The sequence below is a fragment of the Medicago sativa genome, chromosome 8 (genome assembly GCF_051527215.1).
Source record: "Medicago sativa cultivar Bolivia chromosome 8, Bolivia_mono, whole genome shotgun sequence".
NCBI lineage: Eukaryota > Viridiplantae > Streptophyta > Magnoliopsida > Fabales > Fabaceae > Medicago > Medicago sativa.
The window spans coordinates 28,095,861-28,117,508 of NC_140756.1; the positions used below are offsets into that span (position 1 = coordinate 28,095,861).

Here is a 21,648-nt window from a genome sequence, read left to right on the forward strand (position 1 = left end):
CAGATGTCACCTTATTCACGAATCATTAAGACCTTGGAATTGCAATGAGAGGGAGACCCTTATCCAAGTGAAGGGTGAACATTACCTTATAAGTCACATTTTGGGTTCCATTTGCCAATTTAAATTTGAAGAAATTAAGAAGACACATTGCAACTATTTTCATTTGTCTGTATGCAAAGTCCTTCCCTAAGCACATTCGTGGTCCAGCCTGCAATGAAACATGGAAATTCACACACCATAATGTATCATAAAAAAAAAATGATACTAATATGAAGCATGAAAGTTCAAAGAAAAACATAGGTCCAAATTACATGGAATGCTATGAATTTGAACGGCGATTCGGGCTGGAAAATTCCATTGTTAATCCATCTTTCTGGACGAAATTCTTCAGCATCTTCACCCCAAATGGAAGACATTCGACCCATGGCATAGGCCAAGTAGTTAACTCCCTCTCCCTTTTCCAGTTTGTGGCCATCAGGAAGAACATCAGGTGCTTCTGCAGTTCTTCCATCCTTGAAAAATAGTATCATACCAAAGACACAAGAAGGTTAACAAAATCTAGCAGAGATTACAATGACATGAAAGGATAGGTGAGAATCGAAGATTGGTGACTTTTAAGTCAGAGATCATGTCAATGCATCAAAGTCAGAATCTCTTGACTTATAAGTCTCGCTTTTTAGGTGAGACTCTCGTACATAAAACTCCTAACAATGCATCACCGTTCGAGAGCCATTGTCATTAGTGGCTTTCATTCCACACGACATTTACTCGGTGATATTTCACTCAACTTTATCTGGTGAGATCCTTCCATGGTAAAAAAAAACTCAATTTTTGTCTAGCCCATTGTGAGAAGTCTACTCTATCAAAGGAAGCACAAATGTTAAGGACTATAAGACCAAAGACAGGGTCTATCCCAAAACACTAATCTATTTATGTGTGAAAATCGTTTAATTTATAAGTCTCGCTTCTTAGGTGAAATTTCTCAGATCCTAACTAATTAATGTCATCTCTGTTGGCTAAAGAGAGAATCAAATCATAAGCACAAACTGGATAAGTAACATGTGATCATAGCAGTACCCTAATATAAAAATTCTGTCAAGCAAGGAAAAAATAACTTAGATGGTTTTGAGAAAATTAATAGAAGGTACATACCACAGGGACAACAGGGTACAATCTCAATGTCTCTGTGAGTGCTGCATGAAGATAATGCATTTTATCAAGTATTAAGTCTGTTAAATTGGCAACAAACTCATCTATGTTGCTGAGTTCACTTCCATGGCTACAAGTAACATCTCTTATTTCTTGCACAATTTTTTCCTCTACAAGAGGGTTCTTGCATAGCATGTAGAAGAACCATGAAAGAGTATTTGCAGTAGTATCTTTGCCAGCTATCATAAAGTTGAGAATTATATCCCTCAAATATTTATCAGTTATAGTAGTTTGGCCTTTCTTGCTTTCCATCAAAAACCTTGATAGTATGTCTTCTTTAACATTCTGAAAAACAAAATCATTATTATCGACTATAACATCTTTGAGGTTTAGTAACATTTGAAAATTGTAACTAAATCAAGAAAAATGTTACTATTTCAATTCAGCAACATTTCGACAAATATTAGTTAGAGAATGTTAAATCAAGAAATAAAAGTAAGGGTTTAAGACCAAATGAATGAATAGATGAATCCAAAAATTCAATCCAAATCAAACAAATTCAACTGCTATATTAGTTCGAGTATCGGTCTAACGTCATTTAAAATTGATCTTACAAAATTGAAACCACTTTTTTAAGTTAAGTAATTCATAAAGTATTTCAACAAATGCATATTTGACATGATTTGCATATAAGGAAGATAAAGACCTTTGGAGTAATTTTGCCTAAAAAAATATTAGATCTAAATAGATACTACTCAAGTTTTATTTTTACCTTTTATACAAATTTACAATATAATGTTTATTCAAATTAAAAAAGCAAATGACACAGAGAAGGAAATAATCAACTCACAGAATCTTGCTGAAGTGCCAATTGTTCCTTTTTGGTATTTATGACTCCATTGACAAAATCATCAATCAATTTCACATTGTGTTTAAGCTTAGCCTCACCACCAATGTTAAGAAATCTCTTAAGACTCCAAATTGGATCAACATAGCTCCAATAAATTATAGCATTTGATTCATCAAATGCTTTCATGAATTCAGTTCCTTCTTTGCTTGATCCCTCTAAGCAATTCAATTCTGTTCCAAATCCAACTTTGAATATGGAGTCTAATGCACATCTCATTTGTAAGTCCTAAGATTAGAAAAAAAATTGTATATACATCATGCTTTGAATCATTCATTCAACCAAAATATAATTTAAAGTAAAGCTCAAATATGTTTTTGGACGTCGTTTTTAGGGATTAAAAGCCTTTACTATGAAATATAATTACAACGCACAAATTTGACATCAATTTTGATGGTTAACGCATTTAAATATGTTTTCTTTTGTTGACAAAACGCATTTTAAATATGTTGTTAATCACGTTCAATGGAAATCAAAAAATATAATAAGGTGTTGCAACTTATTAATCAACCATAAAACAATTTTGAACGTCGTTAACTATAACCAAAATTGTCAAGTGTATATTTGAGTACATATTATAGTTAATGAATATCATATATAATTGAGCACCTGCATAACTACTCAACAACAATAACTTCAAGAAATAAATTATAATATTACTCACTTGCATATCAAAAGGAAGACCCTCATGATAAAATTCTGATATAACTCTGACCAACTTGGCAGCATTCTTTCTAAACACAGAACAACTAAAATCTCTAAGAACTCTTGTGGAGAATTCATAGCTAGCAACCTTCCTCTGCTGCTTCCACTTGTCACCATCAACAGCAAAAATCCCCTCACCAAAAAGATCTATCATAATATCTTGACTATACTTACCTCTAGAATATTTATCAAAATTGGTTTTCAATATATGTTCAATATTTCTCACATCTATTGTGTACAACTGATCACTTTGATTTGGAGTAAGAAGTCTATAAGTTGGATGAATTTTGGCCACTTGAGCATGGTAATCATGGAGTTTATTGAAGTAGAAAAATTGGTTGAACGCTGTGCCTTTAACAGGTGCATATTTTGGGTCCCCTATTGATTTTCCTTTGAAGATTTTCATCATGATGAAACATATGGTTAGGAAAATAGCTACAAAAGAGAAGGCTATGAAAGTCAACATGGTGTACAAAAGATCCATTTTTTTCTTGTATGTTTTTTGTTTAGAGGGTATGAGTTGTGATCATAGAAAAAGTGGATTGTTGAAGAAATGTTTAAAGGGTATAACTATAGCGTATGCTCCAAGGAAAGTTTGAACCATTCATGGTTTAGATAAATTGACCTCAATTAATTAAATATTGTTGAAGAAATTTTACCACAAGCAATGATATATAATATGTAATTAACTATATGGTGTGATTTAATAATTTTATAAGTTATTTTCTAAAATAGAGATCATTGATAAACTATGGTGTACTTTTAATATTCACTGCATATGTCACATAATAACTGTTACATTTGACTATTTTTACAGAAATCAAGAAAAGTTGTTAATGAAGGGAACGTAGGAGTAGATTTGCTTATTGTTTAACAATATTTTGGTGGATGTTAGTGTAATTTTTCCTTATTGTTTTAGCCATTTTTTAAATTTCCTATGGGATATATAATTGACAGGTTGAGCATATGGTGTGGAAACATTTCAAAGATCAAATATAAAATCATCTCTTATGTTGTCAAAAAAAAAAACAAATCATCTCTTTTACTTCTATAAAAATCATCTCTTCTTTAAACATTTTTCATAATATCCGCGATTTTTGTAAATTATTCCTTTAAAAAAGAACGGATGAAGTATATGTTTTTTATCAAACGGACAAATAATCATTTATACTTCTAATTGTCTGTAATATTCTATGGATGCTACTTTTATATACATAAATTGTATTAAGATTTTTGTAGAGAAAATGATTGTAAAAATGAAGTTGAATAAAGTTTATTTATATAGAAAAAAGAAGGCCGGACATCGTGACCCGGGTTCGAACCCGGGACCTCACAGTTGTGTGTGATTTTAATTTCAGTGATTTACCACTTCATCTAAGACAAAAAAAAAATCTAGATCTCATGCATTTGCGGCAACTTTTACCCGAAGCAAAATTTAAATTTTTAATAAAAAATTTCCGCTTTACATAAATGACAGCTTTTATTTGAAGCAAAAGCCAAATTTAAAATAAAATATTCGGCTTGTCCGCTGTAAAATTCAACTTTCAAATTTTATTTTACCGCCTTACATATAAGTGGTGGCTTTTGTCCATCGTAAAATTCAAAAAATATAATGTTTCTAAACTTACGTTAGCGGCGACTTATGTCCTCCGCAAATGTCAAAAACAAAAATCCACGCAATTGTGTGTGACCTAAAACTGTCGCAAATATTTGTTTCTAAAACTCATGCTCCAAATGACAATAAAGCCAACACAATATTTTTCTTTTTTTAATATAGCCACATACATTTGCATGGCCTTAGTGTCCACCTCAAATGTAAGAAGCAAAAAGAATTCTTGTAGTGAAAATAGTCATTGACTTTGTAGGACGCTCTAAATTTAGCTCTTTGTCTTTATAGCGATGCCAATTACTAAATGTTGCTAATTGTGACGACGCTTGTTATGTTAGATGTTTTCAACTAAAATAGTTAATAAGTATCACAATATAGTGAATAAACTATAGTCAAATGATAGGTTAACTAGAGTTACCAAGTTCAGTGGCGGAGGGACAAGAGTGGTCTATGGAGGCCATGGTCCCCCCACATTTTGAATTTACACTAGCCAACATAATCAACTAGCAAGATGTTAAAATGGCAGAGCCATCCATATATCTAAACCATATCATTATCCTGTTTATTTCTTTCTTTAGAACGAAAGACCTATAATATCTCACATCATTAAGGAACATCAAAATCTTAGTTACTTATTTGCTTCAGATGTCACCTCCCTAATGAATCATGACCTTGGAATTGCAGTGAGAGGGAGACCATTATCCAAGTGAAGGGTAAACATGACCTTATAAGTCACATTTTGTGCTCCATTTGCCAATTTAAATTTGAAGAAATTAAGAAGACACATTGCAACTATTTTCATTTGTCTGTATGCAAAGTCCTTCCCTAAGCACATTCGTGGTCCAGCCTGCATTGAAACATGGAAACTTACACACTATAATGTGTCATAAAAAAAATTATTATCAAGCAATAAAATTTGAAGGAACACAAATGTACAAATTACATGGAATGCTACGAATTTGAATGGCGATTCGGGCTGGAAAATTCCGTTGTTAATCCATCTTTCTGGACGAAATTCATCGGCATCTTCCCCCCAAATGGAAGACATTCGACCCATAGCATAGGCCAAGTAGTACACTCCATCACCCTTTTCCAGCTTGTGTCCATCGGGAAGAACATCAGGCTCATCGGCGGTTCTTCCGTCCTTGAAAAATAGTATCATAACAAGACTTAAAAATATCATCAAAATCTAACATGTAATGTTGTTTATAGGTGCATTTTAAGATGGAAATATTTAGATTACAGTCACATGAAAGGAAAGCACTTAGGGACACAAGTAGAGATAGTGAGTGAGAGAGAGAGAGAGAGAGAGAGAGAGAGAGAGAGAGAGAGAGAGAGAGAGAGAGAGAGAGAGAGAGAGAGAGTCTATTCAAAAAGATTAACTATTAGGTGGAAAAATCTCTTAATTTATAAACCTCGGTACGTTTTAGGTAAAAAAAAAGTAAAAAAAAAATGAGACTTGTAATGTTTTTGGAATTTTTATTTCCAGAGAAAGAATCAAATCATAAAAGCACAAACTGGATAAGGAACATGTGATCATAATAAGACCTCAATATAAAAATAATTCAAGATAGTTTCAAAGAAATTGGTAGAAGGTACATACAATAGGGACAACAGGGTACAATCTCAATGTCTCTGTGAGTGCGGAATGAAGATAATGCATTTTATCAAGTATTAAGTCTGTTAAATTGGCAGCAAACTCATCTATGTTGTTGAGTTCACTTTCATGGCAACAAGTAACATCTCTTATTTCTTGCACAATTTTTTCCTCTACAAGAGGGTTCTTGCATAACATGTAGAAGAACCATGAAAGAGTGTTTGCAGTGGTGTCTTTGCCAGCTATCATAAAGCTGAGAATTATATCCCTCAAATACTTATCAGTTATAGTTGTTAGGCCCTTCTTGCTTTCCATCAAAAACCTTGATAGTATGTCTTCTTTAACATTCTGAAAAACAAAATCATTCTTATCCATAATTGTAGAAAATGTTAAAAAGAAGAATTGGAAGTAGAGGCCTATGAATGAGAACAAATGAATCTAAGGCTTTTTTTGCGAGTTTGGAGGGGAGGGGAAGGGATGACTTTAAAGGGTGGAAAATATGAGGGAAAATGGAGAAATCTTTCAATTTTTTTAAAAAGAGTAGTTTTATAGAGAATGATAAATTAATGCATATGATTACTATATTTTTAATTTTAAAAATAATATAACAACATAGATTAAATTTGAATAATTCATATAAACCCTCCAAAACCCCCCAAAACCCTCCTCCAATACAATTTTTTAGTTCCCCCAAATGAGGAGGGTTTAATATTATGAAGTAAAGTTAACCCTCCAAAGTCCTCCCCTCCCATTTTCCTCTATTTCTTCCACTTGCTCCTTCCTTTTTTCCCAAGCCTTCCCCTCCCTTCCCCTCCAAACTCGCAAACAAAGCCTAAAATTCAATCCAAACCAATTAAATTGGTTCTTTTTTTTCGATTAGGATCTACGCCAAACAATCTCGACTTGTATTTGTTCGAGTATCGGTTTGACATCATTTAAAAAATATGTTCCTAGACGTGAACCAAACTATTAAACTTTAGGCTTAATAGGTCATTTGGTCCCCTAATTAATTATCAGTTTTCATTTTGGTCTCATAATTAATAATAAAAGTCATGTTTTGGTCCCTTAAGTTTGCCTCCGTCAGTCAAATAATACTACCAAGACATTAAGAGTGGTCCACCATATATAGTCCTTATTAATTTTTCACAATTTAAAACTTTGGTTATCATCAACATGGTAAATACGTACTACCAATACTTATTTTTACCCTTTGTACTAAGTTACAATATAATGTTTATTCAAATGAAAAAAGTAAATGACACATAGGAGAAAATAGAAGGAATTGATCAACTCACAGAGTCATGCTGAAGTTCCAATTGTGACCTTTTGGTATTTATTACTCCATTGACAAAATCATCAATTAATTTAACATTTTTTTTAAGCCTAGCCTCACCACCAATGTTAAGAAATCTCTTAAGACTCCAAATTGGATCAGCATAGCGCCAATAAATTAAAGCATTTGATTCATCAAATGCTTTCATAAATTCAGTTCCCTCTTTGCTTGATCCTTCTAAGCAATTCAATTCTGTTCCAAACCCAACTTTGAATATAGAATCCAATGCACATCTCATTTGTAAGTCCTAACAAAAGAAGAAGATTGTTTATACATCATGCTTTGTATTGTAAGATTATATTATTATATGATTATGATATGATATAACATTAACAGCTCAAGAGAAAAATTGCTAAAGTAACTCCTATGATACATATTGTAATGTTAGTAACTTAGTATTTAATCTCTATAGTTTTTTGGTTAATTTTTCTTCATTATTAAACTGAAATATGTGTAACCAAAAAAAAAAAAAACTGAAATATGTAATACTAGCCTTAATTAAGTTGATGATAATTTAAATTAAAGCTTAGACATGTTTGTGGACATCTTTATTGAACAAAAAAAACGTAAGTCCTACGTTGAATAAAGATAAGGTAAGCCCACTTGGGTTGCCTTGTGGTATTGCCTTGAGACCTGGGAGTGTGCTCCTCCTCGAGGTTTCAGGTTCACTTATTTCTGGTGTCATAAAATGAGGTTTATAAAAAGTGACATTCCTCGTCAAGCCGGTTTTGTAAAGGTGTGTATGGCTTAATGTAAAAACCTAATAATCTTTTGCACATATTAAAAACCTTGATTAAAAGCTTCCACAACAAAAACTTGAATATATTTAGGAAAATAAAACTACTCACTTGCATATCAAAAACCAGACCCTCATGAGAAAATTCTGATATAACTCTAACCAATTTGGCAGCATTCTTTCTGAACACAGAACAACTAAAATCTCTAAGAACTCTTGCAGAAAATTCATAGCTAGCAATTTTTCTCTGTTGCTTCCACTTATCACCATCAACAGCAAAAATCCCCTCACCGAAAAGATCAGTAACAATATCTTGATTATACTTACCTTTAGAATACTTATCAAAATTGGTTTTCAATATATGTTCAATATTTCTCACATCTATTGTGTACAACTCACTTTGATTTGGTGCAAGAAGCCTTATAGTTGGATGAGATTTAGCCATTTGAGTATGGTAATCATGGAGTTTCTTGAAGTAGAAAAGTTGGTTGAACACTGTGCCTTTCACAGGTGCATATTTTGGGTTCCCTATGGATTTTCCTTTGAAGATTGTCATCATGATGAAACATATGGCTAGGAAAATTGCTAGAAGAGAGAAGGCTATGAGAGTCAACATGGTGCACAAAACATCCATTTTTTTTCTTGTATGTTTTTTTGTTTAGAGTGTATGAATTGTGATCGTAAACAAAGTGACTTGTAACATTAATAGCATGCTACAAGGAAAGTTTGGACCATCCATGATTTAGACAAAATGACCGCTATTAATTAAATATTGTTGAAGTAGCTTTTCCACAAGACAAAAACAACAACAACAACCAAATCTTATCCCACTAAGTGGGGTCGACTACATGGATCAAATGCCGGCATAATGTTCTATCAAAGACCATATTTGGATCCAACTCATTGACCTCTAAATCTTTTTTAATGGTTTCTCTAATGGTTTTCTTAGGTCTTCCTCTACCTCTTTTAACATGTCTCTCCTCCATTTGATCTACTCTTCTTACCATGGCGTCTACGGATCTTCTCTCTACATGTCCAAACCATCTAAGCCTATTTTCTACCGGCTTTTCCACAAGAAATGATATATAATATAATTAACTATATGATGTGATTTAATAATTTTATAAATTATTTTCTAAAATAGAGATTATTGATAAACTATGATATACTTTTAATATTTACTCTTCATCTGTCACATAATAACAATTACACAAATTTAAAAGAGTTGTTAAATAAAAAAAGAAATAATGACGATTTTACTCAATTATCCTTATTAGTTATTAATGCATCTTTATTATCGTAAGTACAAAGTGGAGGATAATAACTTGAGATTGATGCATGTGATTGTTGGAGAAATGTTTAATATGAAACTGGATATGATCAGTTTTTTTGAAGATTTCCTTTCTAGATTTGATGGATATTGAGTTGCTTTGATGATGAAGATAAAATTTCTAAGTTTTTGGGTTTTTTAAAACGTGATAGACTAAATTGATAAAAAAAAAAAATTAATAGTTTTCTTTGACAAATTCGTCAAAAAGTTAGTCAAAAAGTTTTTTGATAAAAAAACTTTTTTTGACGAAAAGTTAATAGTTTTAAAATTCGTCAAACACCGTTTCATTGAGTGCTGATAATAATGTTACTTAAAATTTAATGAAGGGAACGTAGGAGTAGATTTGCTTATTGTTTAACTATATTTTGGTGGATGTTAGTGTAATTTTTCCTTATTGTTTTAGCCATTTTTTAAATTTCCTATGGGATATATAATTGACAGGTTGAGCATATGGTGTGGGAAGATTTCAAAGATCAAATATAAAATCATCTCTTATGTTGTCAAAAAAAAAAAAAAAAATCATCTCTTATACTTCTATAAAAATCATCTCTTCTTTAAACATTTTTCTTAATATCCGCGATTTTTGTAAATTATTCCTTTAAAAAATAACGGATGGAGTATATGTTTTTTATCAAGCCGGACAAATAATCATTTATACTTCTAATTGTCTGTAATATTCTATGGATGCTCCTTTTATATACATAAATTGTATTAAAATTTTTGTAGAGAAAATGATCGTAAAAATGAAGTTGAATAAAATTTATTTATATAGAAAAAAGAAATATGTCTAGAAGTCCTAGTTCAACTGGCAAATGCCGATATTGCAAGGCCGGACATCGTGACCCGACTTCGAACCCGAGACCTCACAGTTGTGTGTGATTGATTTTAATTTCAGTGGTTTACCACTTCATCTAAGACAAAAAAAAATTTAGATCTCATGCATTTGCGGCAACTTTTACCCGAAGCAAAATTTAAATTTTTAATAAAAATTTTCCGCTTTACATAAATGACAGCTTTTATTTGAAGCAAAAGCAAAATTTAAAATAAAATATTCGGCTTGTCCGCTGTAAAATTCAACTTTCAAATTTTATTTTACCGCCTTACATATAAGTGGTGGCTTTTGTCCATCACAAAATTCAAAAAATATAATTTTTCTAAACTTACGTTAGCGGCGACTTATGTCCTCCGCAAATGTCAAAAACAAAAAATCCACGCAATTATGTGTGGCCTGAAACCGTCCCAAATATTTGTGTCTAAAACTCATGCTCCAAATGACAATAAAGCCAACACAATATTTTTCTTTTTTTAATATAGCCACATACATTTGCATGGCCTTAGTGTCCACGTAAGAAACAAAAAGAATTCTTGTAGTGAAAATAGTCATTGACTTTGTAGGACGCTGTAAATTTAGCTCTTTGTCTTTATAGCGATGTCAATTACTAAATGTTGCTAATTGTGACGACACTTGTTATGTTAGATGTTGTCTACTAAAATAGTTAGGAAGTATCACAATATAGTGAATAAACTATAGTCAAATGATAGGTTAACTAGAGTTACCAAGTTCAGTGGCGGAGGGACAAGAGTGGTCTATGGAGGCCGTGGTCCCCCCACATTTTTAATTTACAGTAGCCAACATAATCAACTAGCAAGATGTTACAATGGCAGAGCCAATTATCCATATATCTAAACCATATCATTATCCTGTTTATTTCTTTCTTTAGAACGAAAGACCTATAATATCTCACATCATTAAGGAACATCAAAATCTTAATTACTAGAAATCCTTACATAGTTATTTTATTTGCTTCAGATGTCACCTCCCTAATGAATCATGACCTTGGAATTGCAGTGAGAGGGAGACCCTTATCCAAGTGAAGGGTGAACATGACCTTATAAGTCACATTTTTTGTTCCATTTGCCAATTTAAATTTGAAGAAATTAAGAAGACACATTGCAACTATTTTCATTTGTCTGTATGCAAAGTCCTTCCCTAAGCACATTCGTGGTCCAGCCTGCATTGAAACATGGAAACTTACACACTATAATGTGTCATAAACTAAAGTCTTATCAAGCAATAAAATTTGAAGGAACACTAATGTACAAATTACATGGAATGCTATGAATTTGAATGGCGATTCGGGTTGAAACATTCCGTTGTTAATCCATCTTTCTGGACGAAATTCATCGGCGTCTTCCCCCCAAATGGAAGACATTCGACCCATGGCATAGGCCAAGTAGTACACTCCATCACCCTTTTCCAGTTTGGTGTCCATCGGGAAGAACATCAGGCGCATCAGCAGTTCTTCCATCCTTGAAAAATAGTATCATAACAAGACACAAAAATCTCATCAAAATCTAACATGTAATGTTGTTTATAGGTGCATTTTAACATGAAAGGAAAGCACTTAGGGACACAAGTCTAGAGAGAGAGAGTCTATTCAAAAAGATTAATCTATTAGGTGGAAAAATCTCTTAATTTATAATCCTCGGTACGTTTTAGGTAAAAAAGTTAAAAAGATAAGAGACTTGTAATGTTTTTGGAATTTCTATTTCCAAAGAAAGAATCAAATCATAAAAGCACAAACTGGATAAGGAACAAGTTATAATAATAAGACCTCAATATAAAAATAATTCAAGATGGTTTCGAAGAAATTGGTAGAAGGTACATACAATAGGGACAACAGGGTACAATCTCAATGCTTCTGTCAGTGCTGCATGAAGATAATGTCAAGTATTAAGTCTGTTAAATTGGCAGCAAACTCATCTATGTTGTTGAGTTCACTTTCATGGCTACAAGTAACATCTCTTATTTCTTGCACAATTTTTTCCTCTACAAGAGGGTTCTTGCATAACATGTAGAAGAACCATGAAAGAGTGTTTGCAGTGGTGTCTTTGCCAGCTATCATAAAATTAAGAATTATATCCCTCAAATACTTATCAGTTATAATTGTTTGGCCCTTCTTGCTTTCCTTCAAGAACCTTGATAGTATATCTTCTTTAACATTCTGAAAAACAAAATTATTCTTAACCTTAATTGTAGAAAATGTTAAAACAAGAATTGGAAGTAGACTATGAATGAGAACAAATTAATCCAAAAATTTAATCCAAAGCAATTAAATTGGTTCTTTTTTTTTTCGATTAGGATCTACGCCAAACAAACTCGACTTCTATTTGTTCGAGTATCGGTTTGACATCATTTAAAAAATGTGTTCCTAGACCTGAACCAAACTATTAAACTTTAGGCTTAATAGGTCATTTGGTCCCCTAATTAATTATCAGTTTTCATTTTGGTCCCATAATTAATAAAAGTAATGTTTTGGTCCCTCAAGTTTGCCTCCGTCAGTCAAATACTACCAAGACATTAAGAGTGATCCACCGTAGACCTTATTAATATTTCTCACATCTATTGTGTATAACTCACTTTGATTTGGTGCAAGAAGCCTTATAGTTGGATGAGATTTAGCCATTTGAGTATGGTAATCATGAAGTTTCTTGAAGTAGAAAAGTTGGTTGAACACTGTGCCTCTCACAGGTGCATATTTTGGGTTCCCTTTGGATTTTCCTTTGAAGATTGTCATCATGATGAAACATATGGCTAGGAAAATTGCTAGAAGAGAGAAGGCTATGAGAGTCAACATGGTGTACAAAATATCCATTTTTTTCTTGTATGTTTTTTTGTTTAGAGTGTATGAATTGTGATCGTAAACAAAGTGACTTGTAACATTAATAGCATGCTACAAGGAAAGTTTGGACCATCCATGATTTAGACAAAATGACCGCTATTAATTAAATATTGTTGAAGTAGCTTTTCCACAAGAAATGATATATAATATAATTAACTATATGATGTGATTTAATAATTTTATAAATTATTTTCTAAAATAGAGATTATTGATAAACTATGATATACTTTTAATATTTACTCTCCATTTGTCACATAATAACAATTACATTTGACTATTTTACACAAATTTAAAAGAGTTGTTAAATAAAAAAAAGAAATAATGACGATTTTACTCAATTATCCTTATTAGTTATTAATGCATTCTTATTATCGTAAGTACAAAGTGGAGGATAATAACTTGAGATTGATGCATGTGATTGTTGGAGAAATGTTTAATATGAAACTGGATATGATCAGTTTTTTGAAGATTTCTTTTCTAGATTTGATGGATATTGAGTTGCTTTGATGATGAAGATAAAATTTCTAAGTTTTTGGGTTTTTTAAAACGTGATAGACTAAATTGATAAAAAAAAAAAAAAAAAAAAGTTAATAGTTTTTTTTGACAAATTCGTCAAAAAGTTAGTCAAAAAGTTTTTTGATAAAAAAATTTTTTTGACAAAAAGTTAATAGTTTTAAAATTCGTCAAACAACGTTGCTTTGAATTCTTTACTTGTTATGTCACCAAAAAAAAATTCTTTACTTGTTACTTAATATTTAAGGAAGGGAACGTAGGAGTAGTTTTGCTTATTATTTAAATATCTTTTGGTGGATGTTAGTGTAATTTTACCTTATTATTTTAGCCCTATTTAATTTTTTAATTTGCTATGGATATATTATTGACAGGTTGAGCACATGGAGTGGGAACATTTCGGAAGCGGATTCAGTGCCTTTGGCACTCAGTACCTTTGTAACTTTGACCAACAAAATTTTGACACATGTCAAAATCTTTTAAAACCAGCTATTACAAAAAACGACTTAGAAGGTTAAGGATTTATAAAATAAATCCAAAAGGAAAAAATGATTTTACTACCATTTATTTTAGATCCAAATTATCAAGATATTACTCAAGTGAAAGCACAAATTAAATGGTGCGAAGAAACAGCTCGATATTATCTAAAAGAAGATTTTGATTATTTTCTCTTTAAAGAAAATATAGAATTAGCTGATTCGTTAAGGAAAAATCTTCAAAAATTAGTCAGATAAATCATGGATGGTCTTATTAATCCATTTGGAAAAATAATACCCCAACCATTTATATTAGAACCTAATTATAATAATATAATTAGAATGAGAAATCAAATTAATTGGTTAAGAGAAACAGCATATTGGTTCCTAATAATTGAAAATAATTATTCTACATATTGGGAATATGAAAACTTTGCAAATCTTTTAAGCCTTAAAATACAAAAGTTTATACATGGCTAATAAGGGTGTAAGTGAAAAAATACAAGATATTTTTGAGAATCTAACAGTACTTCAGAAACAGTTAGATAAAATAGTAGAGGTCCTACTAGAAAAAGAGTTTGAAGAAAAACTCAATGAAAAATTATCTAGTTTAGAGGAGAACCAAAGATCACTAGACAAAAAACTTTGTGTAAAAATAGATGATTTAATTGATCTATTAAAACTCTTACCTTCAAGAGAAAAATGTCTAACTCTAGAACAATTACAAACTTTTGTCAAAAAAGAGGGGGGAGACATGATAGAAATTTCAGAAAATATTGAAAAATCAGAAAAAGAAATTAACTTTTTCGCGCCATTACCCTAATATGGACGAAACAAAAGAAGAGATAGCAAACCAGCTAAACGAATTACAAACATTAATGGCTTCCCTAGACATTAATAGGAAAAACCAAATAACCGAAGAATCTGATGACGAAAACAAGTTTGTTTACGACTTTGATTCAGAAAGTTCTTTCAGTATGGAAGAAGAACCACAAGTAGGACTTGTAAAAACTAATGAGCAACCAGAATCATCAGAACAAGGACGTAAAAGAGGACGTCAAGAGGATAGTGAAAAATTTATCGACCAACAAATCATTCAAAATAAAATGGATGAAAGAAAATTCAAACAAATACCATCTAAATATATACCTACAATAAATCGTCACAAAGAAGATAATGTTTTAAATATTGATTGTAGTGAGGATACTAAAAAAGAACTAAGAAGTTGGTATCATGATCACATGGTAACTATCCAATTAGACCCTACCTTAGGAAAACTAAGTCCAAAGAGTATTTTCAACTATTTAAAAACTAAAACCATAGGAAATGCTTGGAGTTTTATGTCTGAACAATCAGATTCAGAGCTCCCATCAACAACTGAAGATGTGATAAATCATGTCTATTCAATTCTGAAAAAAGAATTCGTAGGTTTTGATGCGCCAGAAGCAGAAGCAGACCTAATGAATACAAACATCCATAGAATCTTTAATCTAAGAATCTGTGATATGTGTTATGTTGAACCATTTATATGTGAGTTTAGCAAATATTATTATGCAATAAATCCTCAAAAAAGATTACAATACAATCTTTTAGGATTATTTTACAATAAACTTCCATCATCCGTAGGGACAATAATGGAAAAAGAAATCCAACAACACCTAGAAATGTTTGTAGGTTTAGAAGATACACTAGGAACAAGAATAACTGCATTAAGGAAGTGGATATCCGAAAAATGCATGGAAAAAACTGCTAAAAGAGAAGCAAAAATAAATGTTTGCTGTGATAGAATTCAAAATAAAGTAGGAAACTACGGTTGTAGTAAACCTAGAAGAAAGAAAAAGAAAAAAGTTTTTAGGAAAATTAATCATTCTGAATATAAAAGAAAAAGGAAATTTCCTAAGAAATTTAATAAACAAAAATACTTTAGGAGGAATAAAAAATACCCTAAAAAGAATTCATGTCCTAAAGGTAAGAAAACATGCACATGTTGGTTGTGTAATGAAGAAGGACATTATGCAAATGAATGTCCTAATAAGAAAGATTCTAAAAAAGAAACCTTGAAATTAATTTGGGAAGTAGGTTTCGAACCAATAGAATCAGATATAGATTCTGACGAAAGTAGTATTTTTGAATATACTACTGAAGAAGAAATTGAAGAATGAGTAGGAAAATTTTAAAAAATGGAAACCCTAATGCAACGTTTATTCAAATAACATTGAATAAAAAGAAAATTATGGGTTATATTGATACTGGAATAGATCTGATAATAGGAAATAACTTTTTAAAGTTATATAACCCTTTTATTCAAAAAATTGACACTATAACATTAAATTGGTTTGATGTCAATAATCCAAAAGAAAGTGAATTTGTTACAACAAACATTATAACAAAAAATGAAATTTTAAAGGCAATTTCAGAAAATCTTAACATACTTAGATGTATGTGGGATAAAAGAAAGTTTTACTTAACAACTGAACAAAATCTAGAACATCATCTAGATCAAGTTTGTTCTGAAAATCCATTGGATACTATAGTAAACAAAATACAAGATTTAATTGTTGTAAAACTTAAAGATTCTAGAAAGGAAGTCAAGGCCTTATACAAGATCCCTTACTCAGGAGAAGATAAGGAAGAATTTAAAAAAGAAATAGCAGAACTATTAGAAAAAGGATTAATAAGTCCTTCAATTAGTCCACATTCAGCGCCAGCTTTTTATGTCAGAAAACACAATGAAATAAAAAGAGGAAAAGCTCGAATGGTGATCAATTATAAAAAACTTAATGAGGAAACTATAAGTGACTCATATAAGTTACCAAGAAAAGATTACATTTTTGAAAAAATAAGAGGATGTAATTGGTTTTCATCTTTAGATGCAAAATCTGGGTACTGGCAGTTAAGGTTATCAGAAGAAACTAAACCTTTAACAGCTTTCAGTTGTCCAGAAGGACATTTCGAATGGAATGTTTTACCATTTGGTTTAAAACAAGCACCATCAATATACCAAAGATTTATGGACAATACTCTTAAAGGTCTTGATCATATTTGCTTTGTATACATTGATGATATTCTTATTTTCACTAAAGGAAGTAAAGAACAACATATCAAAGATGTTACGACTGTTTTAAACAGAATAAAAGAAAGAGGTATTGTTTTATCCAGAAAAAAGTCAGTACTTTTGAAACAAGAAATCGAATTCCTTGGTCTTATCATAAGAGAAGGAGGAAAACTCGATCTATCACCACATGTGCAAGAAAAAATTTTACTTTTCCCTGATCAATTAGCAGATAGAAAACAAATCCAAAGATTTTTGGGATGTTTAAATTATGTTGCTAACGAAGGATTTCTCCATGACTTAGCAAATGATAGAAAAATTTTACAGAAGAAGATATCTGAAAAAGTGCCATGGTCATGGACACAAAAAGATACTGAGGCTGTAAAATCCTTAAAAGAAAAATTAAAAGTTTTACCACAACTATACAACCCAACAGAAAATGATTTTTTGGTTGTAAATGTTGATGCAAACCAGTTTACCTGGGCTGGAGTTATGAGAGCTCTACCTAATGGTAAACAAAAATTGGGATTAAATCTCAATGGATATGTTGAGGATGAAACCCCAAAACAATCCTATACCATTGTGGGCGCAACCCCACAGTTAAAATCAGATATCCCTAACGGACGATCAGATAAAACATCAGTTTCAACTGATTCAAAACTTGATTATTCAAGTAATAATATCCGAATTAAGGATAAAGATCTTGTTTTATGCAAATATGTTTCAGGCTCTTTTAAAGATGCTGAAACAAGATATCATATCAATGAGAAAGAAACCCTTTCTTGTTTAAATGTTTTAGAAAAATGGAGAATGGATTTAATTCCATCAAGATTTTTACTAAGAACTGATTCAACTTATGCTAGCGGATTTTGGCGCTACAATTTAAAAGTTGATCATAAACAAGGAAGACTTGTTAGATGGCAAATGCGCATCCAACAATTCTATCCTTATATTCAACTAATAAAATCAGAAAACAATTGTTTTGCAGATACTCTGACAAGAGAATGGAGCAAGCTCTAAAAGTTCTCTACAATAGCTTGAAGCAAAAAGATGAACAGATTGAAATTCATAGCCAAAAGCTAAAACAACTCTCTTCAGAGAGGGGGGAGATGATTAAAATGATCGAAAGCCTAACCAAGATCATAAATGTTGAAACTCCAACAACAACAGAAGAACCAACAAAAAAGACTTTGAATGAACAACAAAGTTTTTCATCAACATCTTCAGCAGGTTCTATGCCAGAGGAAGATACGAAAAAGTCATGGGCTGAAAAAGTTGAACAAGAAGATGAAGAGTCAAAAAATGGTTTAGACCAACCAAGCGATGCTGTCGATCTACAACCAGAAAAGAATGTGTATGTCATTTTTGATGGTCCAATGAAAGGCATCTACAACAATTGGGCAATTGCAAGCCTCCACATCAATGGCAAAAATGTCAGACACAAAGCTTATCCAACAATGGAGAAAGCAAAAGAAGCTTACAAGGCCTCCTACAAGGAAATGGCCATAGCAAAGGATATTGGCCAACCATCAAAAATGGAATCTAAAAAGAAGGTTTCAGTAGGATCAATTATAAACCTCCAAAAAGAAAAAAACAAGATAAAAACCATTGATGATTTCATGGGAAAATGGAGATGGCTAGCCAACTTCAAGGAAGAACTAGCAATTGAATGTTTTTATCCAGTTAATACCAAACATGGGGTAAAAGCTAATACAGTTCCAGGAATATCCAAGGAATTACTTAAAGAATTCTATGACTATGGAATGCTCAAGACTGTATATCTTGAGGAAAAAGAAGGTTATAGATTTCAAGAACTGGCTGATCTTCCAAAAGAGATCGGTGATACAGCAAAAAGATTTAATGACTTCCTTGCCAAAGGAAGAGAAATATTTCTCCAATTCGAACAAACATATCCATGGTTCGAAGAAGAAAATAATCAGATGGCTGTAAGACCAAGAACAGCTATAAAGATAGGTATCTCAAACAAAACCTATCTAGAACCAAATGCAACAAGTGTTGGATGGACATTAATCTCATTTGTTCAACAAATGAAGCGTTTTTATGACTGCCTAATCAAATATGGGTCATCCATTACCAATTATAAAGTCTTATATGTTTTAGATTATTGTTTCATGGTCTGCGACTCAAAGAAAAAGGTCTCTACAGAGCACCTCAAACAAACACTTCAATTCGAAGAATTATTCTCAGGATTCGAAAATGGTCTCCACAGAATTCCAGACGAAGTACAACAGGAATGTTGCCAATACTTCTCAACCTACAAAGGGCATATCTGTAAATGGTGTGCAAAAGACAAAGTGTCGGCAGAAGAAGACAAAATACCGACAACTTCAGCAACAAAAGATAAGGCTACAGAAAAAGCTTAGACACGCGTCATATAATTATTATGATGTAATAGTGAAACCCTATCATCTGAGTCAGATGGGGTCCACTTAGAGATAAGAATATTATCACTTTAGGTGATAATGCGTTTTCTTTTTCTTTGCGTGTTTCAATTGTTTTTCTTTTTTGCTGTCATGGATAAGGACAGGTGAACCACTTGTAAGTCCTTTCCTTCTATAAATAAGAGCCTCGATGCTCACTTGTAAATTACGACTAAAATCAATGAAGTAAGTACCTTTAGTTTATGAAAAACATTGTGGGAAAGGGCTTCGCAGGATTTGAGGTTGTCATTACCAAATCGAAAGATTTTTAGTTTTCAATATCAATAATCGAAAGATTATTTCAAATTTCAAAGGATCGAAAGATCAGAACCATCAAGATCCAAGACAAAGTCAGGTATGATTTTAAATATTTTATAATTTTTACATGGAATATAGCATGATAAAAGAAAATTCATCTGGTTTTATAGCAGATGTATTAACAGATCATATAGAAAAGGTAGATTTTACCTTAAAACCAGAAGAAAATTTTAAACAGAAAAATATTTTTTCTTTAATAAAAGAAAGACTATCTAGAGAAAATATTCTAAAATATGGAATGATGGTAGGAGAAGTTGCCATACCAATGGAATCAACAGATGGATCTGTTGTAATATCCTTGATTGATAATGAACAAATTAATAGTAGATTAAAACATCTATCGTTAGAAAAAAGACAGAAGATAGGATATATTCATATATCAACTATCCAAATAATCATAAAAAGTACTTTTATGAAAGGAATAGATGCAGAACTAGAACTTCTTATCGAAGATGCTAGGATGAATGAAAAACATTCACTAATAACCCAAGGTGAGGGAAATTTAAAGTGTGGAAAATTAAAATTTGACATAAATTTACAGATAGGCTTAAGTCTAAATGATATAGATCTAGACAGATCTTTAGTAATTCATTATAAACTTAAGGACCAAACTCTTATGAGACCAGGAAACCATCCTTTTAGTATAAGTTATAAAATGAATTATGCATTAAGTAATTCTCATTACAGTATAGAATTTAGTGGAAAAGAAAAAATACAAATAGATGAACTATTTGCCCCACTAATAAAATTAGAATCACCAATTCTAAAACCACTAAAAAGGTCAAAATCAATTATGATTATAGAAAGAACACCTCTTCTAAAACAAGAAGAAAATACTAGTGAACCAAAGTTTCTACCAGCTAGAACTTCATTAGATAGTTATGAAAAAAGAAAGCTTAATAAAGATTTATCAGAAATAAAAACTGAACTTTCAGGTATTAATAGAAAATTATAATGCCAGGAATAACAATAAAAAATGAACTAAAATTATTCAGAATAAAACTAGATACCCTAGTTAACAAAATAGAAGAAAATTTCTTTAGAATAGAAATGAAGAACACAATTTGGGGAATCCATGATTTAATGATTTTACAAATTTCATATATAGATGAAATGATAAAAGAACTAGAAGAAACAGAAAATATTTCTGTTACACAAAAAGAAAGAGCCACAACTCTGTTATGGCCATCTCAAAAACTTTTTGAATTTGAACAATCATTAGAAAAAATTCTATAATGCCTGGTTTAGGTCTTATAACAGAATTAAAACTCTTTAAAGAAAGATTAGAGAACATAGTCTCTGATATAGAATATTATAACCAAAGAATTGTTCTAAGACAAATTCTTTTCCATTCTAAAGAATTAGTACAATATCATATAGAATATATTGAAGATTTTCTAAGAGATATAGAAGACTTATAAAAACTAACAAATACACAAAAAGAAAGAGCTAAAACACTCTTAAAACCATTTCAAGGTTTAATTAAAATCGAACAAATGTTAAATCAAGTTCGAGAAAATTCCGCTGGCGATTCTGCCCACAACCTGGTATCAGAGCCAGTAATACAATCCTAAGGGATAAAAATGAAACTGAAAATAAAGATAAAAATATTATTTTTCAGAAAAAGACAAAAACTTTTAAAATCGCTTTTTCAAATAACCGGTTTAAAAAGATAAAAACAAAATGAAACAATCTGGTACGTTAAAAAAATTTCAACGGGCAAGATTTGTTGAAAGTCACATGACTTTTCCCGCCCAAAAGTCATGGAATCCTGGTCCTCACATTTCAAAGGTCAGTCAAAT

The 21,648-nt window shown here is 31.3% G+C and overlaps 4 protein-coding genes across 4 annotated transcripts; all 4 read right to left on the bottom strand.

Moving 5' to 3' along the window:
- LOC146898089 (cytochrome P450 704C1-like) lies at positions 1 to 3,291 on the bottom strand. Its single transcript, XM_085731590.1, has 5 exons — positions 2,721 to 3,291; positions 2,000 to 2,284; positions 1,153 to 1,494; positions 312 to 512; positions 1 to 208 (listed from the first exon to the last, which is right to left on the bottom strand). The coding sequence occupies exons 1-5, from the start codon at positions 3,243 to 3,245 to the stop codon at positions 26 to 28; spliced, it is 1,536 nt and encodes a 511-aa protein (XP_085587716.1). The 5' UTR covers positions 3,246 to 3,291; the 3' UTR covers positions 1 to 25.
- Positions 3,292 to 4,731: 1,440 nt separating this feature from the next.
- LOC146898090 (cytochrome P450 704C1-like) lies at positions 4,732 to 8,780 on the bottom strand. Its single transcript, XM_085731591.1, has 5 exons — positions 8,149 to 8,780; positions 7,263 to 7,547; positions 5,974 to 6,315; positions 5,314 to 5,514; positions 4,732 to 5,217 (listed from the first exon to the last, which is right to left on the bottom strand). The coding sequence occupies exons 1-5, from the start codon at positions 8,668 to 8,670 to the stop codon at positions 5,035 to 5,037; spliced, it is 1,533 nt and encodes a 510-aa protein (XP_085587717.1). The 5' UTR covers positions 8,671 to 8,780; the 3' UTR covers positions 4,732 to 5,034.
- Positions 8,781 to 10,880: 2,100 nt separating this feature from the next.
- Positions 10,881 to 11,897, bottom strand: LOC146898091 (cytochrome P450 704C1-like). The gene is made up of 2 exons (XM_085731594.1): positions 11,475 to 11,897; positions 10,881 to 11,378 (listed from the first exon to the last, which is right to left on the bottom strand). Exons 1-2 carry the CDS (start codon positions 11,673 to 11,675, stop codon positions 11,196 to 11,198), a joined length of 384 nt encoding a protein of 127 aa, XP_085587720.1. The 5' UTR covers positions 11,676 to 11,897; the 3' UTR covers positions 10,881 to 11,195.
- Positions 11,898 to 12,071: 174 nt separating this feature from the next.
- LOC146898092 (cytochrome P450 704C1-like) lies at positions 12,072 to 13,022 on the bottom strand. The gene is made up of 2 exons (XM_085736508.1): positions 12,750 to 13,022; positions 12,072 to 12,371 (listed from the first exon to the last, which is right to left on the bottom strand). The coding sequence occupies exons 1-2, from the start codon at positions 13,020 to 13,022 to the stop codon at positions 12,072 to 12,074; spliced, it is 573 nt and encodes a 190-aa protein (XP_085592634.1).
- Positions 13,023 to 21,648: the final 8,626 nt, after the last annotated feature.

What these genes read in the sequence shown, in the direction of transcription:
- LOC146898089 (XM_085731590.1), bottom strand. Translation starts at nt 3,245, where the DNA reads ATGGATCTTTTGTACACCATGTTGACTTTCATAGCCTTCTCTTTTGTA. An exon ending in GTCTTCCTTTTGATATGCAA is followed by an intron (nt 2,285 to 2,720) that starts GTGAGTAATATT and finishes TTCTAATCTTAG; the next exon opens with GACTTACAAATGAGATGTGC. An exon ending in TGGCACTTCAGCAAGATTCT is followed by an intron (nt 1,495 to 1,999) that starts GTGAGTTGATTA and finishes TTTGTTTTTCAG; the next exon opens with AATGTTAAAGAAGACATACT.
- LOC146898090 (XM_085731591.1), bottom strand. Translation starts at nt 8,670, where the DNA reads ATGGATGTTTTGTGCACCATGTTGACTCTCATAGCCTTCTCTCTTCTA. An exon ending in GTCTGGTTTTTGATATGCAA is followed by an intron (nt 7,548 to 8,148) that starts GTGAGTAGTTTT and finishes TTCTTTTGTTAG; the next exon opens with GACTTACAAATGAGATGTGC. An exon ending in TGGAACTTCAGCATGACTCT is followed by an intron (nt 6,316 to 7,262) that starts GTGAGTTGATCA and finishes TTTGTTTTTCAG; the next exon opens with AATGTTAAAGAAGACATACT.
- LOC146898092 (XM_085736508.1), bottom strand. Translation starts at nt 13,022, where the DNA reads ATGGATATTTTGTACACCATGTTGACTCTCATAGCCTTCTCTCTTCTA. An exon ending in ATGTGAGAAATATTAATAAG is followed by an intron (nt 12,372 to 12,749) that starts GTCTACGGTGGA and finishes TTTGTTTTTCAG; the next exon opens with AATGTTAAAGAAGATATACT.
- LOC146898091 (XM_085731594.1), bottom strand. Translation starts at nt 11,675, where the DNA reads ATGGAAGAACTGCTGATGCGCCTGATGTTCTTCCCGATGGACACCAAA. An exon ending in TCAAATTCATAGCATTCCAT is followed by an intron (nt 11,379 to 11,474) that starts GTAATTTGTACA and finishes GTTTCAATGCAG; the next exon opens with GCTGGACCACGAATGTGCTT.